Raw genomic sequence first — 19,458 nt, 5'->3', positions numbered from 1 at the left:
AATGCACACACTTCTGAATCCAACAGTTCTAAGATTTTTTTTTTTAGGAAGATAGCCCTGAGCTAACATCTGCTGCCAATCCTCCTCTTTTTGCTGAGGAAGACTGGCCCTGAGCTAACATCTGTGCCTGTCTTCCTCTACTTTATAAGTAGGATGCCTGCCACATCATGGCTTGCCAAACGGTGCCATGTCTGCACCCAGGATCCGAACCAGCGAACCCCGGGCCGCCAAAGCAGAACGTCTGACCTTAACCGCTGTACCACTGGGCCAGCCTGTAAGATTTTTTTCTTATAGATATACTTGCAGAAGGGTGCTAAGATATGTATAGAAGGATTTTCAATACAGAACTTGTTAATTAAATTATACTATATCCATATAGTGGAATATTCTGAAACTGTTAAGAATAAGGTAACTCTGTATGTACATGATTATAATTTACTGTTTAGTGCAAAAAGCAAGTTGCAGAAAAGCGATATAACTCCTTTTGTAGACAACTTTAAAAGGCTATAAATACATATATGTGCTTGTGAATACAATTAAAATGTCTGGAAGAATGTTCTAAACCTAACTTGGAAATACCTCTGAGAAGTGAGAAGACTGAGGTAGGTGAGGGCTTTTTATTTTTTTAAACTTATATTCTTTGATATTCTTTGAATTTTGTTACATTGAGCATGCATTTTTATTTTTAACAGCTTTCTTGGGACATAGTTCACATAACATACAATTCACCAATTTAGAGTGGTTTTCAGTGTATTCACCTTTTCAATGTTTTTCAGTATATTCACAGAGTTGTACAATCATCATGACAGCATGTATTTTTTTAAATGAAAAATATTTTTGAAAGATGCTCCAAAAGTGAACTTACCAGTGGCAAGAGAATGTCTGTTTGAGACACGGTCAGAAAAAGTTTGAATAGTAAGGGAATGATACACATAAACAGGAAGAAAAAAATATGAGAACAAAAAAAGATGGAGAGGGTCAGAGACAGAACAAAAGGAATATGTTAAAATGAGTTTTAACTAGAAACATATTAGATCTGCCTTCATCAAATAAACACATCTGGATTTTGTAACACAAAGATCAAGGTAAGATATTTGGGCATGAAACGAAAAAGAAAAGAAAGAAACCCTTGACTTGATGGTACTGCAAATATTTAGATAAATCAGATTCTATATAAATCTACAGACAGCTGGATATGAATTCTATCTACGGAAGACACAGATAAAAAGAGTTTAAAGAAATATATTTAGGGGCCAGCCTGGTGATGCAGCGGTTAAGTTTGCACTTTGGTGGCCCAGGGTTTGCCAGTTTGGATCCTGGGTGTGGACCTACGCACCACTTAGCAAGCTGTGCTGTGGCAGGCGTCCCACATGTAAAGTGGAGGAAGATGGGCATGGATGTTAGCTAAGGGCCAATCTTCCTCAGCAAAAAGAGGAGGATTGGCGGCAGATGTTAGCTCAGGGCTAATTTTCCTCAAAAAAAAAAAAAAAGAAAGAAAGAAATATATTTACTTTGTAGTTGTTAGAAATCTCTCCTGTCTTAGGAAGGCTGACAGAGAGAGACTCATCTTCAAGCAATGAATACTCATTAACATCAATAATGCTCTGATTTGGTTAAGAGTCTCTGAGAAGGAGAGCCGATAAGAGAAAAAAGGGCTCCTGAAACATACTGACAAAATTAATAAGCACAAACCATGCATGAATAGTCTGCTGCTTTTTTTTTTTTAAGATTTTATTTTTCCTTTTTCCCCCCAAAGCCCCCCGGTACATAGTCGTATACTTTTAGTTGTAGGTCCTCTTAGTTGTGGCATGTGGGACGCTGCCTCAGCATGGCTTGATGAGTGGTGTGATGTCCGCGCCCAGGATCTGAACCTGTGAACTTAGCCACTCAGCCACAGGGCTGGCCCCTGGTCTGACTCTTTGACTCAAAGTTTTGTGTATGTTTTTAGAAAGATGAGAAAACATACACTTGAAAGATAAAGGTTTATGAAAACACTCAGCAAAACTCATATTTAATCTCTGTATTACTTAAAAGAAAATTACCTTTTCTCTGAGACTTTTCCCTCATTAAAATCTTCCTTGAGCACTACAGATCTTAGGAACATTTTGTAGAAGATCACCTTATTTTCCTTTTTCATATCTTTAAAAAGCACAGTTCAAAATTATGCAGTTGGAGGAGTCTCTGGCACCAGGAAAAGCAAACTTCACTGCTTATCCTACAAAATCAATTAGCTTGGATACTACAAATTCTTATTTACTTAATTAGGGCAATGTGGTGACTGCAGCAATTGGTCAAGTTCAACATCAATAAAATAATGGAAATGTACACAGTATAGTCACACCCATGCAAAACCTGTTTTTACAGAGGAGTAAATGTCAGATTAAAATAAAAGTCACCAGTTTTTAAACTAGGAAACTGCAAAGTAACGCTGGTGCAATAATTTATAACAATTAAAGATTCAAGATCAGTCTGTTATCTGATGGGACGGATCATCTTTAAAAGTATCTTAAGTGGTAACAGCTTTAAAACCTGTTGACTGTTAAAAACCACTCACCCCATGGCTAACAGCTGACGTAACACTTGATACCAAATCAAGCAATAAGGAATCCTCGAGAACAAGCTAGCCTTTGAGGTTTTAGAATATGGTGTGTTTTTCTATTGCTACATGTACATGTGTGTGTGTGCACGTGTGTAACACAACATTTTATTGTGAATTAATGTATTGTGCATGCTGGGACTGTTGCCAACAACATAATCATCTCTGTAAATGCTCTGACTGACTATAACATCTTAGGAAACCATATGAAAATAGAAAACTTTACTATCCCTGGTAATGTGCCATGTAGGATAATGATCAGACTATAATTACTAGTTATTTATTTGTTTAAAAGTAAAATTGCTTTATTAAAAAGGTTACCTAAGTCTTGTCCTTTGACTGTGGCAACAAATTAAAAATGGAACTGCTTAAATCTCCAAAATATGCAAAATGGTAACTGAAAGAACATCACTTTAATGACAGTTAAAACCATCCATCTCCATGGGCTAAATGTAGATACAAGTGGAAGCTAACCTTGGCTTTCAGGCTTGAGGTTAGACTAGTAGGACTTCTATTGTCATCTGGACAGGTGGCAATAACCTTAGACGGGGATGTCAGAGCCTCCAAAGTCTTCTTTTAGATCTTACATCAAGCTACAATGAACCCTGGCTTAGAAACAAATTTTGAATGCCAGAAAGCAAAAGTAAAGGGTTAACTCCTCTTTATTTTTTATTTCTTATGTGGTAAAATATTTTAAAAAGCAAAGACAGCTCAATTTAAATTACAAAAAGGCACTCTGATGAAAAGCAAATGTGTCCCTAAATATATTTTGAAGTAGATGGTTAGAAAGCTAATATAGAGTTTGTGGTCTAAATTTATCATTCTTTTAGAGGCAGAACATATTGCTGGGGGAAAAAAATCCTCTATCATAGGACTTATAGCATATAGTAACTAAAATGTTTTTCCATTCGTTGGATTTTCAACGTTGGGGAATATTATTCAGTAGACCCAGAGAGAAGTCCTAAATTGGAAAAGCAGCTGAGTCCAAGGTCATCTCTCTTGTTTCCAAATATATCTTGAAACAAATGCAAGAAGGGCACTTTGCTGAGTGTTATCTGGACATATATAGTTTCAATCAAATTCTTCAAGAAGTGTCAGAATAAAAGTTGAACATTTGTTTGACACTGCCAAGTCACTAGCAAGTGGGTCTCTTCAAGGGCTGAGGCTCTCCTTGGCAACTCGGCAATTATTACAACAAAAAGGAGTTCTTTTTCCTATGCTCAAGAAAAAGAAATTAAGCACAGTTAATCACCGCCTCTGAATTTTTTATCACATTTTTTGATATATAGGAAATCATATAAACTTATAAAAATGTCTCCCAACAAAAATATAACTTTTAAATATTCTGTTTCTCAGCTAAATGCCTTGGAATTATCAAATCTTTCTCACATATCTGAAGATGGTACATGTAATAAAAAAGTGATGTTATAGATGATATAGAATTGTAAACTGAATCAAAGAACAAATGCTGAATCTTTGAGTTAGTGTAAAAAGTATCTCCCAAAATACAATGAAACAAATAACTAGCTTATTGCCTATTGCTCTCCTTTGTCATAAAAAGCAAACCAAACTTAGTCCATGATAGCAGTCTCTCGTGGAGATGATCATTTGTCATTCTCTACAAAGGTGTCAATCTTTCATTTCATCAAGGGTCTAAAAGGAAGCAGGGATATTAAGAACAACTCCGACCATTACACATCAAACAGACAATGATTCGCAATTGCATCAACTCAAAACCTTCAGCAATTTGGTTTCCAACTCCCTTTTGAGCTTCAACTCCCTTATTCCCTCCAGACTTGTCTGGCTTGTTCCCTAGGGCATTCCTTCCTTGGGGCTTCCTCTTCCCCATGGAGCTCTTGCTCTCTCCCTGAGCCAAATTCTACCCATGCTTCCAGAAGGGTTTTAACTTTGTATCATCTCCTTCTCTAGCCTGCCCAGATTGCTTCAGTCCAGTGTTTTTTTTCCTTTGAATTTCCTTAGGACTATTAACTCTTGATCACATTCCAAAAAACTGAATTGAAACTTTTAGAGATCCTAAATCCTAAAAAGAGTGTAAAGAAGTCTGAGTTCCGATTTTTCTAATGAAAACTTCTTTGATTTCTGAAATATCAGATACTTTCAGAAAATTCAGGGTGCATCTGCTTGCCTACAAACTGCTCCAACTGTTGGTTACACTTCTCGTCTTGGTAACTAGACTTAAGCTCCCTGAAAGGAGGAGTCATGCCTTTTCCTGCTTGATATGCTCAATACAGAGCTGGAGGCAGGAGAGGGCTAATGAATACTTGCCGGTTTCATGCTGTCCCGTTCATCTATCCAAATCTCACTCATCTTCCCAGGCCCTTTTCAACAAAGTCTCCTGGACTCTCCTTTGACTCTTTGGTCTTCCCTAGATCCCTGTTTTGTTTGAACTTAGCACGACAAAATTCAGCACTTGGTTATTAGGTTTTGGTGCGTTTACTGTTGTTTAACATATTGGTAGGCCAGTTAGGGATGGGGCTGTGTCTTATACTTTACTGTCCCTTTTCATGGAGTCTAGCTAAGTGCCCTGCACACTAACTTATAGAGCATAAGAGCTTGGCACATAAAAGAAACTCTTTGCCCTCCTCCACACAACTGGGCAACTTATTGCGCCATACTACAATTCTTGTCATTTCCTGAACATGCCATGTTCTCCAATGCCTTTGTCTTCCACTTTTCCTATGCCCATCAAAACCTTTACTTATCCTTATAAATCCAACTTAAGTCCCACTTGTTCCATTAATCTTTCCTCAATCCCCCATGTCAGAATTAATTGCTTATTCCTCTGAGCTCCTTGTTCTTTTTATACATAGTCCTTTTTTATTTTTGCTACATAACATTAGTTTTCTAGGCTATGAGCTCTTTGAGAGCAAAAACCAGGTCATGTTCATTTTATATTTTAGCACTTAGCACAGTGTCAGGCATACAGAAGAGGCTCAATAAATATTCATATGTAAATAAATGAATGAACTTACAATTTCATTCTCCAATTAATCAAGTAATATCTTGCTAATTTCTTTGGTTTAGCCCTGGCATTTTCACAGAGGACGCAGTAGATTCCAGAATTGACTAAATAAATTTTGTGGTTTTGCTTACTATTTTATTACATTTCAATCTTTATTTCAGTGCGGCATTGTTCATAAAGTAAAAACTGGAATCAATTTAAATGTCCAGCAACAGGAGATGTATACGATTTTAATACTTTCACAGAGAAAGATTTAATTATAACCTGTAAAGCTTCCAATTTTGCTCTGTATTTAAAACTACTACTCATTCCTTTTATGCATTTACTTGACATTCATTTTTAGTATAATTCCCTCATATTGTTGCTAGAGCTTATTTTTAATCACTTAGTAAAGTTTGTTCTTCAGGTATAGTAAGCAAATACATTAAAAAAAGAATTAGAAGAAGCATTAAAAATAATTGCATATATATATTACAGCTCATAAATGGACATCATATATGTACATGTCCTGTCTGCATATATACAACTAGTATATAAATGAGTCACAATGCAGTACAGTACAGTAGTTAAGAGCACAGGTCTTGGACCCTGGCTCTGCCAGTTATTAGCCATGGAAGCCTCTCTGTGCCTCAGTTTCCTCATCTATAAAATGAGGATAATAGTACCTACCTCATAGGGTTATGGTGAGAGTTACATTAGTTCCTACACATAAAGCACTTAGGACAGTGTCTGGTTCATAACAAGTGCTCAATAATGGGTTAGTCGCTGGCATCATCATCATATGATTATGATTATTATGATTATAGAATTCCAGGGAGCAAAATTTGTTCAATTTTGCTTTGCCTAGCTGCTGCTTTAAAAGAATTTCCTTCCTCTAAGTTTGCTTTACCTTTAGAACCAAGAAACTAATTAGGCTGTGCTCTTTAACAATGGAACAGGCTCCCTCCTGAGGAGTGAACTGCATTGCGGTCACTCTCCTGATGCTGGAAAGCAATCTGCTATGAGCACTACAGTACTGATGTCTGCCCTGAAGAGAAGTGGAAAGAGACCCCTCAAAGGTCCCAATCTAACAAATGATTACACGAATCATTCTGAGGTTCATTTCAAGCTCCAAAATGCTATGACTATTTACCAGGTAAATCACGTGCAGTGCTAAGCAGCAGCCTTGCCAGGAATCTGCTGTTAAACTCTGAACTGAGGTGGAAACTAATACTTTCACTGAAAAACAGAAATCTTTAATTTCCTCCTGAGTTCTGAATAGTGAATTTCCACAGCAGCAAACCAAGTTTGATGACTCAAGTCTCTCAGCAATTCTAGAAAGGAAACTGAAATTTCATGGTTTGCTGAGAAAGTACTTCCAGTTTGCCATAAGAGGGAGCATGGGAGCAGAAAGCATGTTTGTCCAAGTCTTTAAAAAACCCTTGTTTGATTCTGTATCCAAGAGAATGTTGGTTTCATTTCTTTTGCAAGGTTAGGATGGGACTAAACGACATAACACCAGCTTTCTCTTTTTTTAAGATTGTCTTAAGACAGGAGGGTCAAAGATTGAAAATACACAGATAACTTGGAATGCTCCTTCTCTATCCTCTCGAGATAAAATGCTCGCCTCATGCCTGGCTGCCACACGTCAAACAGCTCTAATTAAACTGCTCTTATTAAAAGGAAAGGGAGGAGGAGCTATGGCAGTAGCTCCTCCTGAGCAGAAAAACAATGACATATTTAACTTTATTTCTCTCCTGTCTGCCATGGATTTTTAAAAAAGAAGGATTCATCATATATGCAATCTAGATCTCACCCACACTACAACAATGGAGAAGCTATTGTTATAACCAAGTTTAATGGAAGTTAATCATTGGGTGCTAACTTACCCACTCCCTAGGGCTAAACACTCCTTGAGGACAAGCAAGAGGCATGATGTAAGCGCCTAGAACCCTTCGTAGAAACAAGTCTTTGATTCATACTCATTAGTCACTAACATTAGGTGAAAGCCTACATAAGACAAGAAGCTTTCTATAAGACACACACATTCATACGAAGTCACTTTTCAATACAAACCTTGATTTTGCCTTTGTAAAGGTAGCTTTGGCAAGTTACCCATTTGTGCATATTTTCAAATTTAATTCAGAAGAATTCTGCAAATTTATGTATTTTTAGTTTTAGCAACATATTCAGTCTCTTATTTTACTCAAATTATCAAAAAGTGCTCTCTATCATGTTAGCCTAAAATCTTAAGAAACAAATATACATGGAAAATGCACAGAGCTCAACATTTTCCAAAAAAATTACATATGTTATACAAATGAATTAGGCAGAATAATACATCTGGATTTATTCGGAATAAATAATACATTTGGAAATGGCTTCTTTTATTATTCCTGCCTGCTGAATTAAAGTAAAATGACAGAAAGTATTAATCTAAAGAAGTAAGTTAAGTGTTCTGCAAATTCCTGAGATCTGGTTTGATTTCCACATGCCTCTGAATGATGTCCTAAGACCCTCTGGTACACTCTCTGAACTGAGAAAACACATGATCTTGGATTCAGTTGTTAACAGATTTAAAACAGAAAAGTCATTATCCTATTACAAGATCCTTCTTAAAGGACAACCTTTAACGTTGGATTATTTCCCGAACTAATACCGAACGCGAGATAAGCAGCAGCCTTTTGAAATTTACAGTTCGTACAGTCAGTCCCGTGCAACAGCCGGCAGCCCTGAGCCCCAGGAGGAGGAGCTCCACGGGCGCAGAAGCAGATCTCACAGGCTGCATCGTTCTCCTTTATTTGGGCTACAGGGAAGACAGATTATTTTCCAAAATGATTAAGTACTCTCATCAATTAGCCAGCTAGAGTATCAATCCTGAAGGAAAAATGTCGTAAGCTCTTGTTCTGTAAGTGCCAGCTGTCAAAAACTGTTAGAGTTAGTCAAAGCTTTTTAATGTTCCAATCAAATCATGAAATGAGTGGAAACTCACTGCACAAAACCCACTAAGCTGCACTAATAAATGTCCAATGTTACATAAAAACTATAAATAACTTTGTACTTTTAGGTTATTTTTTTTTCCAATTTGCTTTTCTTGAAGTACTAATGATGTTCTGCTTTAGTTAATAAAGTCATTTTGGAGCTGCCTTAGGGTTTAATCCACATACTCTTTCTGTGTGGAATATGGATGGCAAGCAATAATCAAATCAGAATCACAAGCATTCCTTGGAGTATCTGTCGTTAACAATTTCAAAAATTGAGAGAAGAGCACCAAAGATGGTGAAGGCTAAAAAACTGAATCACTAGGCTTACTAATCTTGCAAGTTGACTTTTCTTTGGGAATACAATATTTCTCTGAAGGGCATCTAGTCTTTTTGAAATATTTGCAAAGGAATTAATACTCTGGTTAAAGAAACATCATTTACTATTGTCTTAAAAATAACAAGCCACGGGGCTGGCCCCGTGGCCGAGTGGTTAAGTTCACGCGCTCCGCTGCAGGCGGCCCAGTGTTTCGTTGGTTCGAATCCTGGGCGCGGACATGGCACTGCTCATCAAACCATGCTGGGGCAGCATCCCACATGCCACAACTAGAAGGACCCACAACGAAGAATATACAACTATGTACTGGGGGCTTTGGGGAGAAAAAGGAAAAAATAAAATCTTAAAAAAAAAAAAAATAACAAGCCAGTATCCAACACTCAACAAATATATCTACCTCAATGTTCACAAACAGATTATTGAATTACTAAGGGTTTGTTTCCACACTGAAACACAGCCTTTCCTCTTTTAGCATATGGTTGATCCAATAGTTAATCTAAAGGCACAAATAAGAAGGCTGGTAGCTAATACTTGACTAATAATAAGAGACTAAAGTATGCTGAGGACCAGATTCAAACCAATAATAACACTGAGATGCTTCTTTTTTCTTAACCTTTGTTAAAAGAAATTTCTTTCTACACTTTCCTGGTAAGTCCAGTCCTTCCTTGCTCTGATTGATCCCATCTCTTCTTGCAACATATCTCAATGCTGGTAAGGTTCTCTGATTATCAAAAAAGCAGCTTTTAAACAAAAAATAAGAGTAGAACATACTTGGAAACAAAGAGATCCAAAGCCATAATCGAGATTGTTTATTTCACACAGGGTAAAAACAATTTTCTTCATTAAAATTTTTTTCCCCAGGAAAGCTAGAAAGAACTAACTCAAGATGGACATGCTAACAATGTGAAATCTTGGCTTTCAAATCTAAAGGAAAGACATTTTGAAAAGTATACTGAAACTGAAATGAAGTAAAGGGTAGCATATGAATTTAATTTCTTTCTTTAAGGACAAATTCAAAGACATCTTCAAGTATCTTGTTCAGATGAAGTAGAGATTGGAAGCACTTTGAACTCTTTCAAATTTCACTTGGAATCTTGTGCTTGACTTTTCAGCACATGATAACATCTATATTCCATGACAATTTTTTATATTTAAAATAATAGTTCCCAAGACCTAAACACTATATTAGATTTTTGGTGAAAATAAGTAATAATTCTTAAATTTAATATAATATAATAACATTAATACTTTACTTAAAAAATAATCAATTTTGACGCACTATATAATTTTTAAGTAGCCATAATATGCACATCAAGTTTTATTTGTCTTTAAATAATACAAATAGAACAAATATGTTATTCAAAATATTAATTTTTCTTGAGTTTTACAGAAGAAAAAGAAACTGAAGTGAAACTGTAGGAACTGCTGAACTTCAGATAAATGTTTCTTCAAAACAAGAGATACTAGCTCCTAAAAGATTCCTCTAAAGTTAAAAAAAGATTAAGAAAAACATTAAGACATTGGGTTATTACATTTAAAAAAAACTACATTTCTTAATGGACATAGGTTTATGTTTACAGATAGCAAACTTAGTCTCTTCTCTCATAAAAGTCAGAAGACACCAATGATGTTTAAACTAAGCAAAACCATAAAAGTCTCTTTTTCATATTAAAAACTTTAAAACCTAAATCTCCTTTAACATTATTTTCCAAGAAAACTTAACAGGAATGGCTAATCCGAAAGCAAAATGTTGTACAAATCACTTTCAAGAAAAGAAAGACACATGGGATTATGCTTATAGCTAGTAGCATCAACTGAAACCCCAAATGATGGCACATGAATTCAGAGGATCAGCCGGTCCTCTCCTCCCTCCTGAATTACCTGACCAATGGAAGTTTGGCTTTGTTGTTTCAGAAAGCACTGTTTCTTACATTCCATCAATTGTTCAAAATCACGCCACATTTTTGCTTGTTTCATATTTGGACCATGACTTTCTCGTACAGTTTTTTGTTTTTCCCGGAGTTTCTATCGTAAAAAAAAAAATCAAGAATAATTAAATCTCAGGTATAGGGATTTACTCCTATTGGTATAATCAGAAGAACATGGTATGCTATGTACACTTGATGAGTAACGTAAACTAAACCAGGTTCTCCTACGATGTATGAAAACTAAGAGTTAATTAAACTTATGATAGGCATAGGACAACCTGAAGTTAAAAAGAACAGAAAAAATATAAAAGAAAACGAGGGGGAAAAACTAAAGGGAATCAGGAAAGTGGAACAGTATCACGGTGTAGAAAAAAATGCAGATTTTGGAAGTCAGAAGACTTGAGTCTCAACTTCAGCTTTGTGACTAGCTATAAGTAAGACACTATTTCTCTGGACCTCAGTTTTCTCAATTGTCAATTAAGGCTAATAATAGGGGATAATTATAAACGTATCTGCCTCATAAGATTTTTTTCACATGACCTAATAGACATGGGAAAAGTTGATAAACTATCATGCATTATATATGTTATTGTTAAATACTGTATTATTTCCTGAATCAGTGTATGCTCTATGTATATCCAAATAAATCAAATTGTATGCAGATAATCCTCAGGAAGAAAGTCTAGTGGTTTTTTAAAAAGTACATTATTAAATAGGCCCAAATCCTTATCAGAATTGTTTTTCTTACTAATAGGCTATATGGTTCCACCTGCCAAAACTGTTCTACTCATTGACTCTAAAATTATAAACAGGAATAAGAAAAACTTTCAATAAATTGCAAAAATATCCTTTGGTTCTAAATTATGGCAAACTGAGGAAGGGTGACTGAATGGAGGTGTAGCACAAAGTCAGAGACAACGAGAGGAAAGAAAGAAAAGAAGGAAGCAAAGAAGAGGGAAACAGAGAACATGATAGTGCCCACATAAGGAAACAGTGTGACAGAAATTCACACACTGACAGTGAGTGTGAGAAATCACCAATGAGGACAGAAAAACAAGCTAAGACCCAGAAACAGATTACACAGGAACATCCTCAGCTTTTCCTCTTTTAGTATATGGTTGATCTAATAGTCGATCTAAGCACACAAATGAGAAAGCTGGTCGCTGATACTTGCCCAAATAAGAGACTAAACTGAGCTGAGGACCAGATTCAAACCACTTTCTGAAGACCGCCCTCCCCAGCGACGGCCAATGAAAGCACAGCAGACAGCAAACAGCAACAGGAAGCAAAACACAATGAAGAAAATACGATTGAAATATAATCAGCACAGTTTGAAGACAAGACCTGGCAGGCAAACACATCTGTTTAAGTCTATGTTACAAATAAAGTATCTTAGAACAAATATTTTTATCCTCATAACCTAAAACAAAAATAGTAAGTCAGATCAAGAATTTTAAGAGTTCTGAGCATGATTTTAAGATTAAGGTCCCACTTAAACTGTAACTTTTCTTATATTACTGGAACAGTTTCCTTGTCAAAATCCTAACAACCTATAAAAGTTATTTAAAGAATCAAAGATACATTGTAGGCACTGTCTGTGTCAGGAATATTAAATTTAATTTGCTTCACAACCACGTGTGTTTAAAATCTTTATGAATACAACTGACTTGAGTATAAATTTATTTTTAAGGTTACTGTCACTTAATACAGATTTATTTTGTTGATAGTTTCAAGGTACAGAAAATACTTGTCACAGATTTCAGTGTTCTTTAAAGGAGGAAGCAGTATAGTAGGGGGGAAGGTTGCAACTTTCAGTACGATATTCCAGAGTACTTGGTAAGGCAACATCTAGCATACGGTAGTGTGAATTGTAGCCCTATAGGTTGACGTAATTTCAGAAACTCAGTTGGTGTGAGGAGGTCTGTGGGTGTCCAGTCTATGCTAGTTTGGAAGGCTCAGGCTATCACTACTTTGAAAGTCTAGGTTTGTTCTCTGTCTTGAAAATTTAGATCTACTCCAGAAGTGTGAAGATCGAGGAGCTTAAATGATTCTGCCTGAATTGAGGAATGAGCCAGTCAACAGCTCATTTCTCTGAAATATACTTGATGTCAGATTGCTGCTACCGCTTTTCCCAAAGACTCTGCAGTAAAACACCACACTGGAAGGGAAAATAATAATCTTGAATTAGATTTAACAAGAAAGTTTGCGTTTTTGAAAGGATTCAAGGTTATAAATACAGTCAACCTTCAGTATCCAAAGCGGATTGGTTCCAGGACCCCCTGCACATACCAAAATCCGAGGAGTCAACCAACCACAGATCATGGACATAGGACACAATCTATGTTGGTTGAATCTACGGATGCAGAACCCACAGATACAGAGGGACACACAGCATCCATCCAGATACTTTTCAAAACAAAAGAAACAGAAATGTTTTCATCTGAAAAATTACATTACCTAACATATGAAATGTCTGGATGAAAGCCAATTACTGATATTCATACTAAATCCTAAAAACCCAAAAATCTCCAATTAAAATATTGTACAAATGAATGTTTACAACTTGATTCAAATATATGCTTTCAAACATAAAAATTATTTTTTTCCTTTTTGAGTATGGCATGTCATCTCACCAATGGAATAATGTGCAGAGAATTCACAATCTCTCTGATAAAATGGAGAAATCATCTTTAAGAAGGTTTCCTTTTATTTTTCACTTACTATCGTTAATATGATGGACATTTATTCACAAATCATACAGAAGGAACAGATGAACACTTTTTAGAGAAATAGCTGATTCTAGGTTTTGGACAGGAAATGTATCGGATGAGCCTAGAACATTTTGTCATGCCAGAAAATAAAGAAGGCATCAAAGTCTAGCGGGATTGTTTCAAAAGGATTCGGAAGCTGACTTCAAGAAGTTTCCACTGGCCAAACATGGGGCAATTTGAGCACTGATGGGTACAATAATTGCAATAGATCAAAACATAACAAATATGTTAAATCTGGGAGTCATAAACATACTTTTGAAGAGTGATAAAGAACCAACTCATCATTTTGAGAACAAGTAAATAAGCAAATCAAGTTGTTATTCTGCCTTTCTTATACAAACTGTATCACAGGGTTAACTATTTGATAAGAAGTTGCTCTTTACAGACTTATTCCAGGCCAACGAAGAAGGAACAACATAATTAGAATGTCACCATTTTGCAACCTCTAATGAATTAATGTATCTAGGAAGTGATTATCAATGGCTGCCTACATTACAAGAAGAACCTCCTGATAAAAGTATATATTACCACCTATGAGGTGTGCTTCCCAAATATCAAATTGTATTTAATCAAGCCTCTAGATCTAACTACCAATTCACAGGACATACTGGGCACAGAAGAACACACTAACTGATACCACAGGGATGCCATAAGCAAAGTTCAGGAATTTAGAAATCCATCAGGACAAATGATCAGACTTTCTTTTTTCTTTCAACAAATAAATTGTAAAGAAAAAATTCTAGAGAAAAAGAGAGAAGAGATATGTTAACTAATAGCAATGTATGGACTCAGTAGGATGCTGATTCAAACAAATAAACCACTAAGAAATTATGAGACAACTAGTGAAGTCTGAACATTGACTGGGAACTGGGTATTACACAATTATTGTTAAATTATTTTTGGCATGATAACGGTATTGTGGTTATGTTGAAAAAGAATCTTTATGATACACACTGAACTATGACCAGAGATTTGCCTAAAAATGATGTGGAGAGGGAAAGGGGTGGAACCATGGATAAAACAAGACTGTTCATGAGTTTAATTATTGGAGTTGGGTGGTGGTTACACATGAGTTCATTCCATTGTTTTCTCTACTTTTTATATAGGCTTGAAATTTTCCATAATAAAAAGTTTTGTTTTGATAAAGCAGAGAACATATCCACTTTATTTAGCAATTATTCCATTATGTTCTTTCTTTCTGTTTTTTCTGAGGCAGGTTAGCCCTGAGCTAACATCTGCCACCAATCCTCCTCTTTTTGCTGAGGAAGACTGGCCCTGAGCTAACATCGGTGCCCATCTTCCTCTATTCTATGTAGGACGCCTACCACAGCATAGCTTGACAAGCAGTGCCATGTCCACACGCAGGATCCGAACCAGTGAACCCAGGGCCACTGAAGTGGAACGTGCACACTTAACCACTGCACCACAGGGCCGGTCCCTCCATTATTTTCTATACGATTTGTTTTTCTGAGGTTCACCTTTAGAATATTACTACTTAGGTTTATGGGAGCTAATTCAGCTTTCATATAAAAGCATAGATACATGTATGTTTTAAATAATGATTCAAATCAGAAAATATAAATGAAGATGAATAATTTCATTATCATCAATTTATTTAGTCAGACCAATAGCTAAACTGTACAATGCATTAGACTGAAACAAAGCCATATTTTTCATTTGTCCTTTGAGAACGGATAAGCTTTAATACAGTATATATAAAATCATTTCCAGGTTGTAGACTCAAGAATATTTGAACAGTGAAGTTAGACACCTATATATAGTCGATATTTTAAAAGAAAAATTGCAGCTAAACAATCCCTAACTATGATGCTACAAACTTGACACTCTTATTATAAAAAGTAATAAGAAACCTCAATTTTCACTGGTAAAACTAAATAAGAAATGGATAAAAAGGTGTATAGTGAAGCATGGTTAGCCCTCACTATGCAACATGGACCTAAAATCACCAAAGATGATCTTAGAACTCATTTAGGCAATTTAACTTTTAAATTTCTAATCTACCTATTTCAGTTTAAATATGAGGAAGTAAACTCCAAAGTGGTTAAGGGGTTTGTCCAGAATCACAAACTTAGGACTGAAGTCAGTGTACTTGATGACTGGTCCTGAGTTGTTGATAAATGCAGGTATTTTAAAAAAAAAAAAGAATGACAGAGCCAGTGTCTTTAAAATGACTGTCAAAATGTGTTGCTTTCTGAAATCAATTAGAGTAATTAACCAGTTGGTCATTAGTTGGGCTTGATGGTCAAGGCCCTTACTATTTGCCATGTCTTCTACTAGGAGTGGCTCAGAGAACTGAGAAAACAACACTCCATCACACACTCCTATTTTCAGTAGCCCTCATATAAAATTGGCAGGGAGGGAGCTGAATATCTCCAGTAAGGTTTTTCGATTATTTGTATTAAATGAATCAATATTTGTAAAAGGCTTAGACCAGTGCCTGGCTCATGGTAAGAGTTTTGTATTTATCAAATAAAATAAATGAATACATTTATGCTTATCTCATAAACAGAGATACCTGAGAATAATCTGAAATCTTGTAGTGCATTACACATAATATTTCTGTTTATTATGCAGAACCTTCTCATGAGCTCTTTGTTATTTAAAACTAGATTTTTTTTCAAAAATCCATGTGCCTTTACTTTTATAAAACTAAATTCCTAAAGAGGAGTTTTTATCTTTAAAAGGGATTAAGGATCCAATTTCCCCTTGAAAACTGTACCATAACATTTTAAAAAGAATGACAATATTATAACCACGTACTGAAAACCTATATTGGACAAATTTTTAAAAATAACAAATACATTCTTACCTTTCCAAGGTTTTCCTGTTCAGCAATATTTTTGGTATACTGTTCCCTAGGGAGTCAACATAATGATTAGTTTCAATTCACTTCAATTGATTTCACCACACAACTAAATTATAAATTAACATAGTTCTCTAAAGATGTTAGACAATATAGTTTAGAGCACTGGAGTCAGAATGAAACTCATTAGCAAATACTTTCTTTCCCCATCTTTAGTCAGTTGTTCTGGTAAATAGTAATTTAAGGGGAAAAAAGGCAAAAGATTGCATAATAAATTAAGAGACTTAAAATGTTAAGTACTATTTCTACTTAATCTACCCTTAAAACAATGGCAACTCATTTGCTTAAATTACACTTTGTTTTTGAAGAGGTTTGCAGACAGGAGAAAGGATACACATTTTACTTTATTTATTTTTTTGTGACGAAGATTGGCCCTGAGCCAATATCTGTGCCAATCCTCCTCTATTTTTTATTTTTTATTTTCTGAGGAAGATTAGCCCTGAGCTAACATCTGCTGCCAATCCTCCTCTTTTTGCTGAGGAAGACTGGCCCTGAGCTAACATCCATGCTCATCTTCCTCAACTTTATATGTGGGATGCCTGCCACAGCATAGCTTGACAAGCGGTGCCACGTCCATACCTGGGATCCAAACTGGCAAACCTCAGGCAGCTGAAGCGGAACGTGCAAACTTAACTGCTGTGCCACAGGGCTGGCCCCCAATCTTCCTCTATTTTTACGTGGGAGGCTGCCTCAGCACGGCCTGATGAGTGGTGTGTAGGTCTGCGCCCAGATCCAAAGCCGCAAACCCTGGGGCGCCACAGTGGAGTGTGTGAACTTAACCACTATGCCACAGGGCTGGCCCTTGGATACACATTTTAAATAAACAGTTAACAGCACTTAACCCTGCAATTCCACTTCTAGGAAGTCATCCTACACAAAAACTCTCATAAGTTAATAAAGACAAAAGCAAAGACTATTTAATTCAAGATTGCTTGTAATAGTGAAAATTTGCAAACAAATTAAATGTTGATAGATGGGGAAATGCTTAAATAAATTATAGTACATCCATTCAAAGGAATAATATAGAATAGTAAAAAGAAAAAATGAGGTAGATCTATAAATACTGAAGTGGAAAGAATTCTAGATAAATTATTAAGAGAAAAACTGTATATGTAGTTTAATCTTATTTTTGTTATACACACACATAAAATTTTCCCATGCATTTGCTAACACACACACATACATATACAGACATATTAGCAAATGCATGGGAAAAGAATATGGAATAATGTACATCAAAATATTAACAGCAGACATTTCTGAGGCATGCCAATGTGGACAACATTCAATTTTTTTGTACTATACTTCATAATGGTTACCTTTTTGTTTTTACAAGTATTTCTTATGCAAGGTAAAAAAACCTAAAAGTTTTTAATGTAAAAATAAAAAGCACAGATAACACCATATTGCACTTTTAAACAAAAGTATAATTACATTTTAACACTACGTAAGAGAAAAAGTGAGATTTAAAGTGTTAAGGACAAAGATGAAGACAAAAGAACCAATGACAAAGAAGATACGAGAGAATTTAGACCTCAAATTTGGATGGAAACAGCCTATGTTTCCACGTAAAGCTAAACTGTAGTATTTAAGGAGAAATTAAACAACACAAATTTGGGGATCTTAGTTATAAACCACAAAGAGAAACTCTAGCAGCCTAAGCGAAAGAAGAGTCGCATTTATGCAAAAAGGGAGGTAGAAGTGATTAGAATAGAGAAAATGACAATCAAAAGTATCCAAAGTCCTTACAGAGCTGAAGTGAAGGCAGAACGTATGCACAGGAACAGGGTGGAAGGGAACAAACACAATCCTGACAAATCTTCATTGTGCCCTTAAAGTTTATAAGACACTGAGTCAAACTGTTTGCCTCTCCAGCTCGCCAATGAAAAACAGCTAGGAGGATGTAAATGACATAGTGCTCAAGAAGAACACATGGTCATAGTTCAGATGGCTTTAAATAATTCATTTATTACCGTAGGCCTGAGAAACATCCAAATTATTTTAGAATTTCATTTATATTTTCTCAAGAAATCAACAGGCTCGCGCTCTTTTTCTATATAACACTAATATGTAATTTTAATTTATTCAATGAACTTTATTTAAGAAATAATTACAGAGCACCTGTTATGTACTAAGCATGCCCTGGGGTTTCAAGAAGAAAACAGGACAGGGTCCTTGCCCTCCAGGAACTCATGCTATATAATTTCCAAAACACTGCTGCATACATCATATTTAACTTCATCTTCTGTGGTATATATTGTTCTCCTTATTTTATAGATGAGCAAGTGATTTGCTCAAGGTCACAAAACTAGGAATTGGAAAAACCAGGTTAGAAACAAAATTTTATGAGTCCTTCTCTAGTACTCTGAAATAAAACATGATGCCTTTTCAAACAAAATTAAAATTTTCAGACAATCTTTCAAATCAAGCTAATTTCTTATGCCTTTGGCCTTACCAGAAAGTATCATAAAAGTAGAAAATGGAATAAGAGTAAAATATTATGTCTATAATAATAATATTTTAAACATGTATCAGTGAGTTTAGAGTACAATTAACTCTATTTTATTCAAAATATTCTTATCATGTACTACTCTAGTCAGGGCACAATATTTGTCTACAGGAAAACTAAGGAATGGTAAAATTTATAACTTTTAAAATGAAGAATAAGAATATCCAGCTTGAAAAATGATCAGAAAACCAATAGTTTAGGAGCAATAGTTCCTTCTTTACTATTTATATTGATAACTTTGGAAGAAATGAAACAATTTCTAAAACGTTTTACTTTTCAAGAACAAAATTAACTTCTCATATTTGTGAAATATTAGCATTGATCATATAGTTTTTTTATTGACAATATAGATTTATTTGAGCAAAATTTACATTCAATGAAAGAATCTGAATAAACACATTTGATGGTAGCATATTAAAAAATATTGTTCTATTTATAGGATATTTTCAGTCTGGCTTGCATTCCAATGCACTATATATAAAAAAATTTA

The 19,458-nt window shown here is 35.2% G+C and overlaps 1 protein-coding gene across 2 annotated transcripts in view; it reads right to left on the bottom strand.

The window, feature by feature from the left end:
• Positions 1 to 10,159: 10,159 nt before the first annotated feature.
• Positions 10,160 to 19,458, bottom strand: part of IFT81 (intraflagellar transport 81) — an 82,132-nt gene continuing 72,833 nt past the window's right edge. For both annotated transcript variants that reach the window (XM_046641366.1, XM_046641367.1), the window contains exons 18-19: positions 16,406 to 16,451; positions 10,160 to 10,901 (exon numbers count right to left, since the gene is read on the bottom strand). In XM_046641366.1, the coding sequence (XP_046497322.1) occupies positions 10,719 to 10,901; positions 16,406 to 16,451 (229 nt within the window). In that variant the 3' untranslated portion in view covers positions 10,160 to 10,718. The remainder of the gene's footprint in view (positions 10,902 to 16,405; positions 16,452 to 19,458) is intronic.

The sequence above is a fragment of the Equus quagga genome, chromosome 15 (assembly GCF_021613505.1).
Source record: "Equus quagga isolate Etosha38 chromosome 15, UCLA_HA_Equagga_1.0, whole genome shotgun sequence".
In the NCBI taxonomy this organism is placed as follows: domain Eukaryota; kingdom Metazoa; phylum Chordata; class Mammalia; order Perissodactyla; family Equidae; genus Equus; species Equus quagga.
Note: the sequence above shows the minus strand (reverse complement) of the source record. Positions and strands in the feature narration are given on the sequence as shown.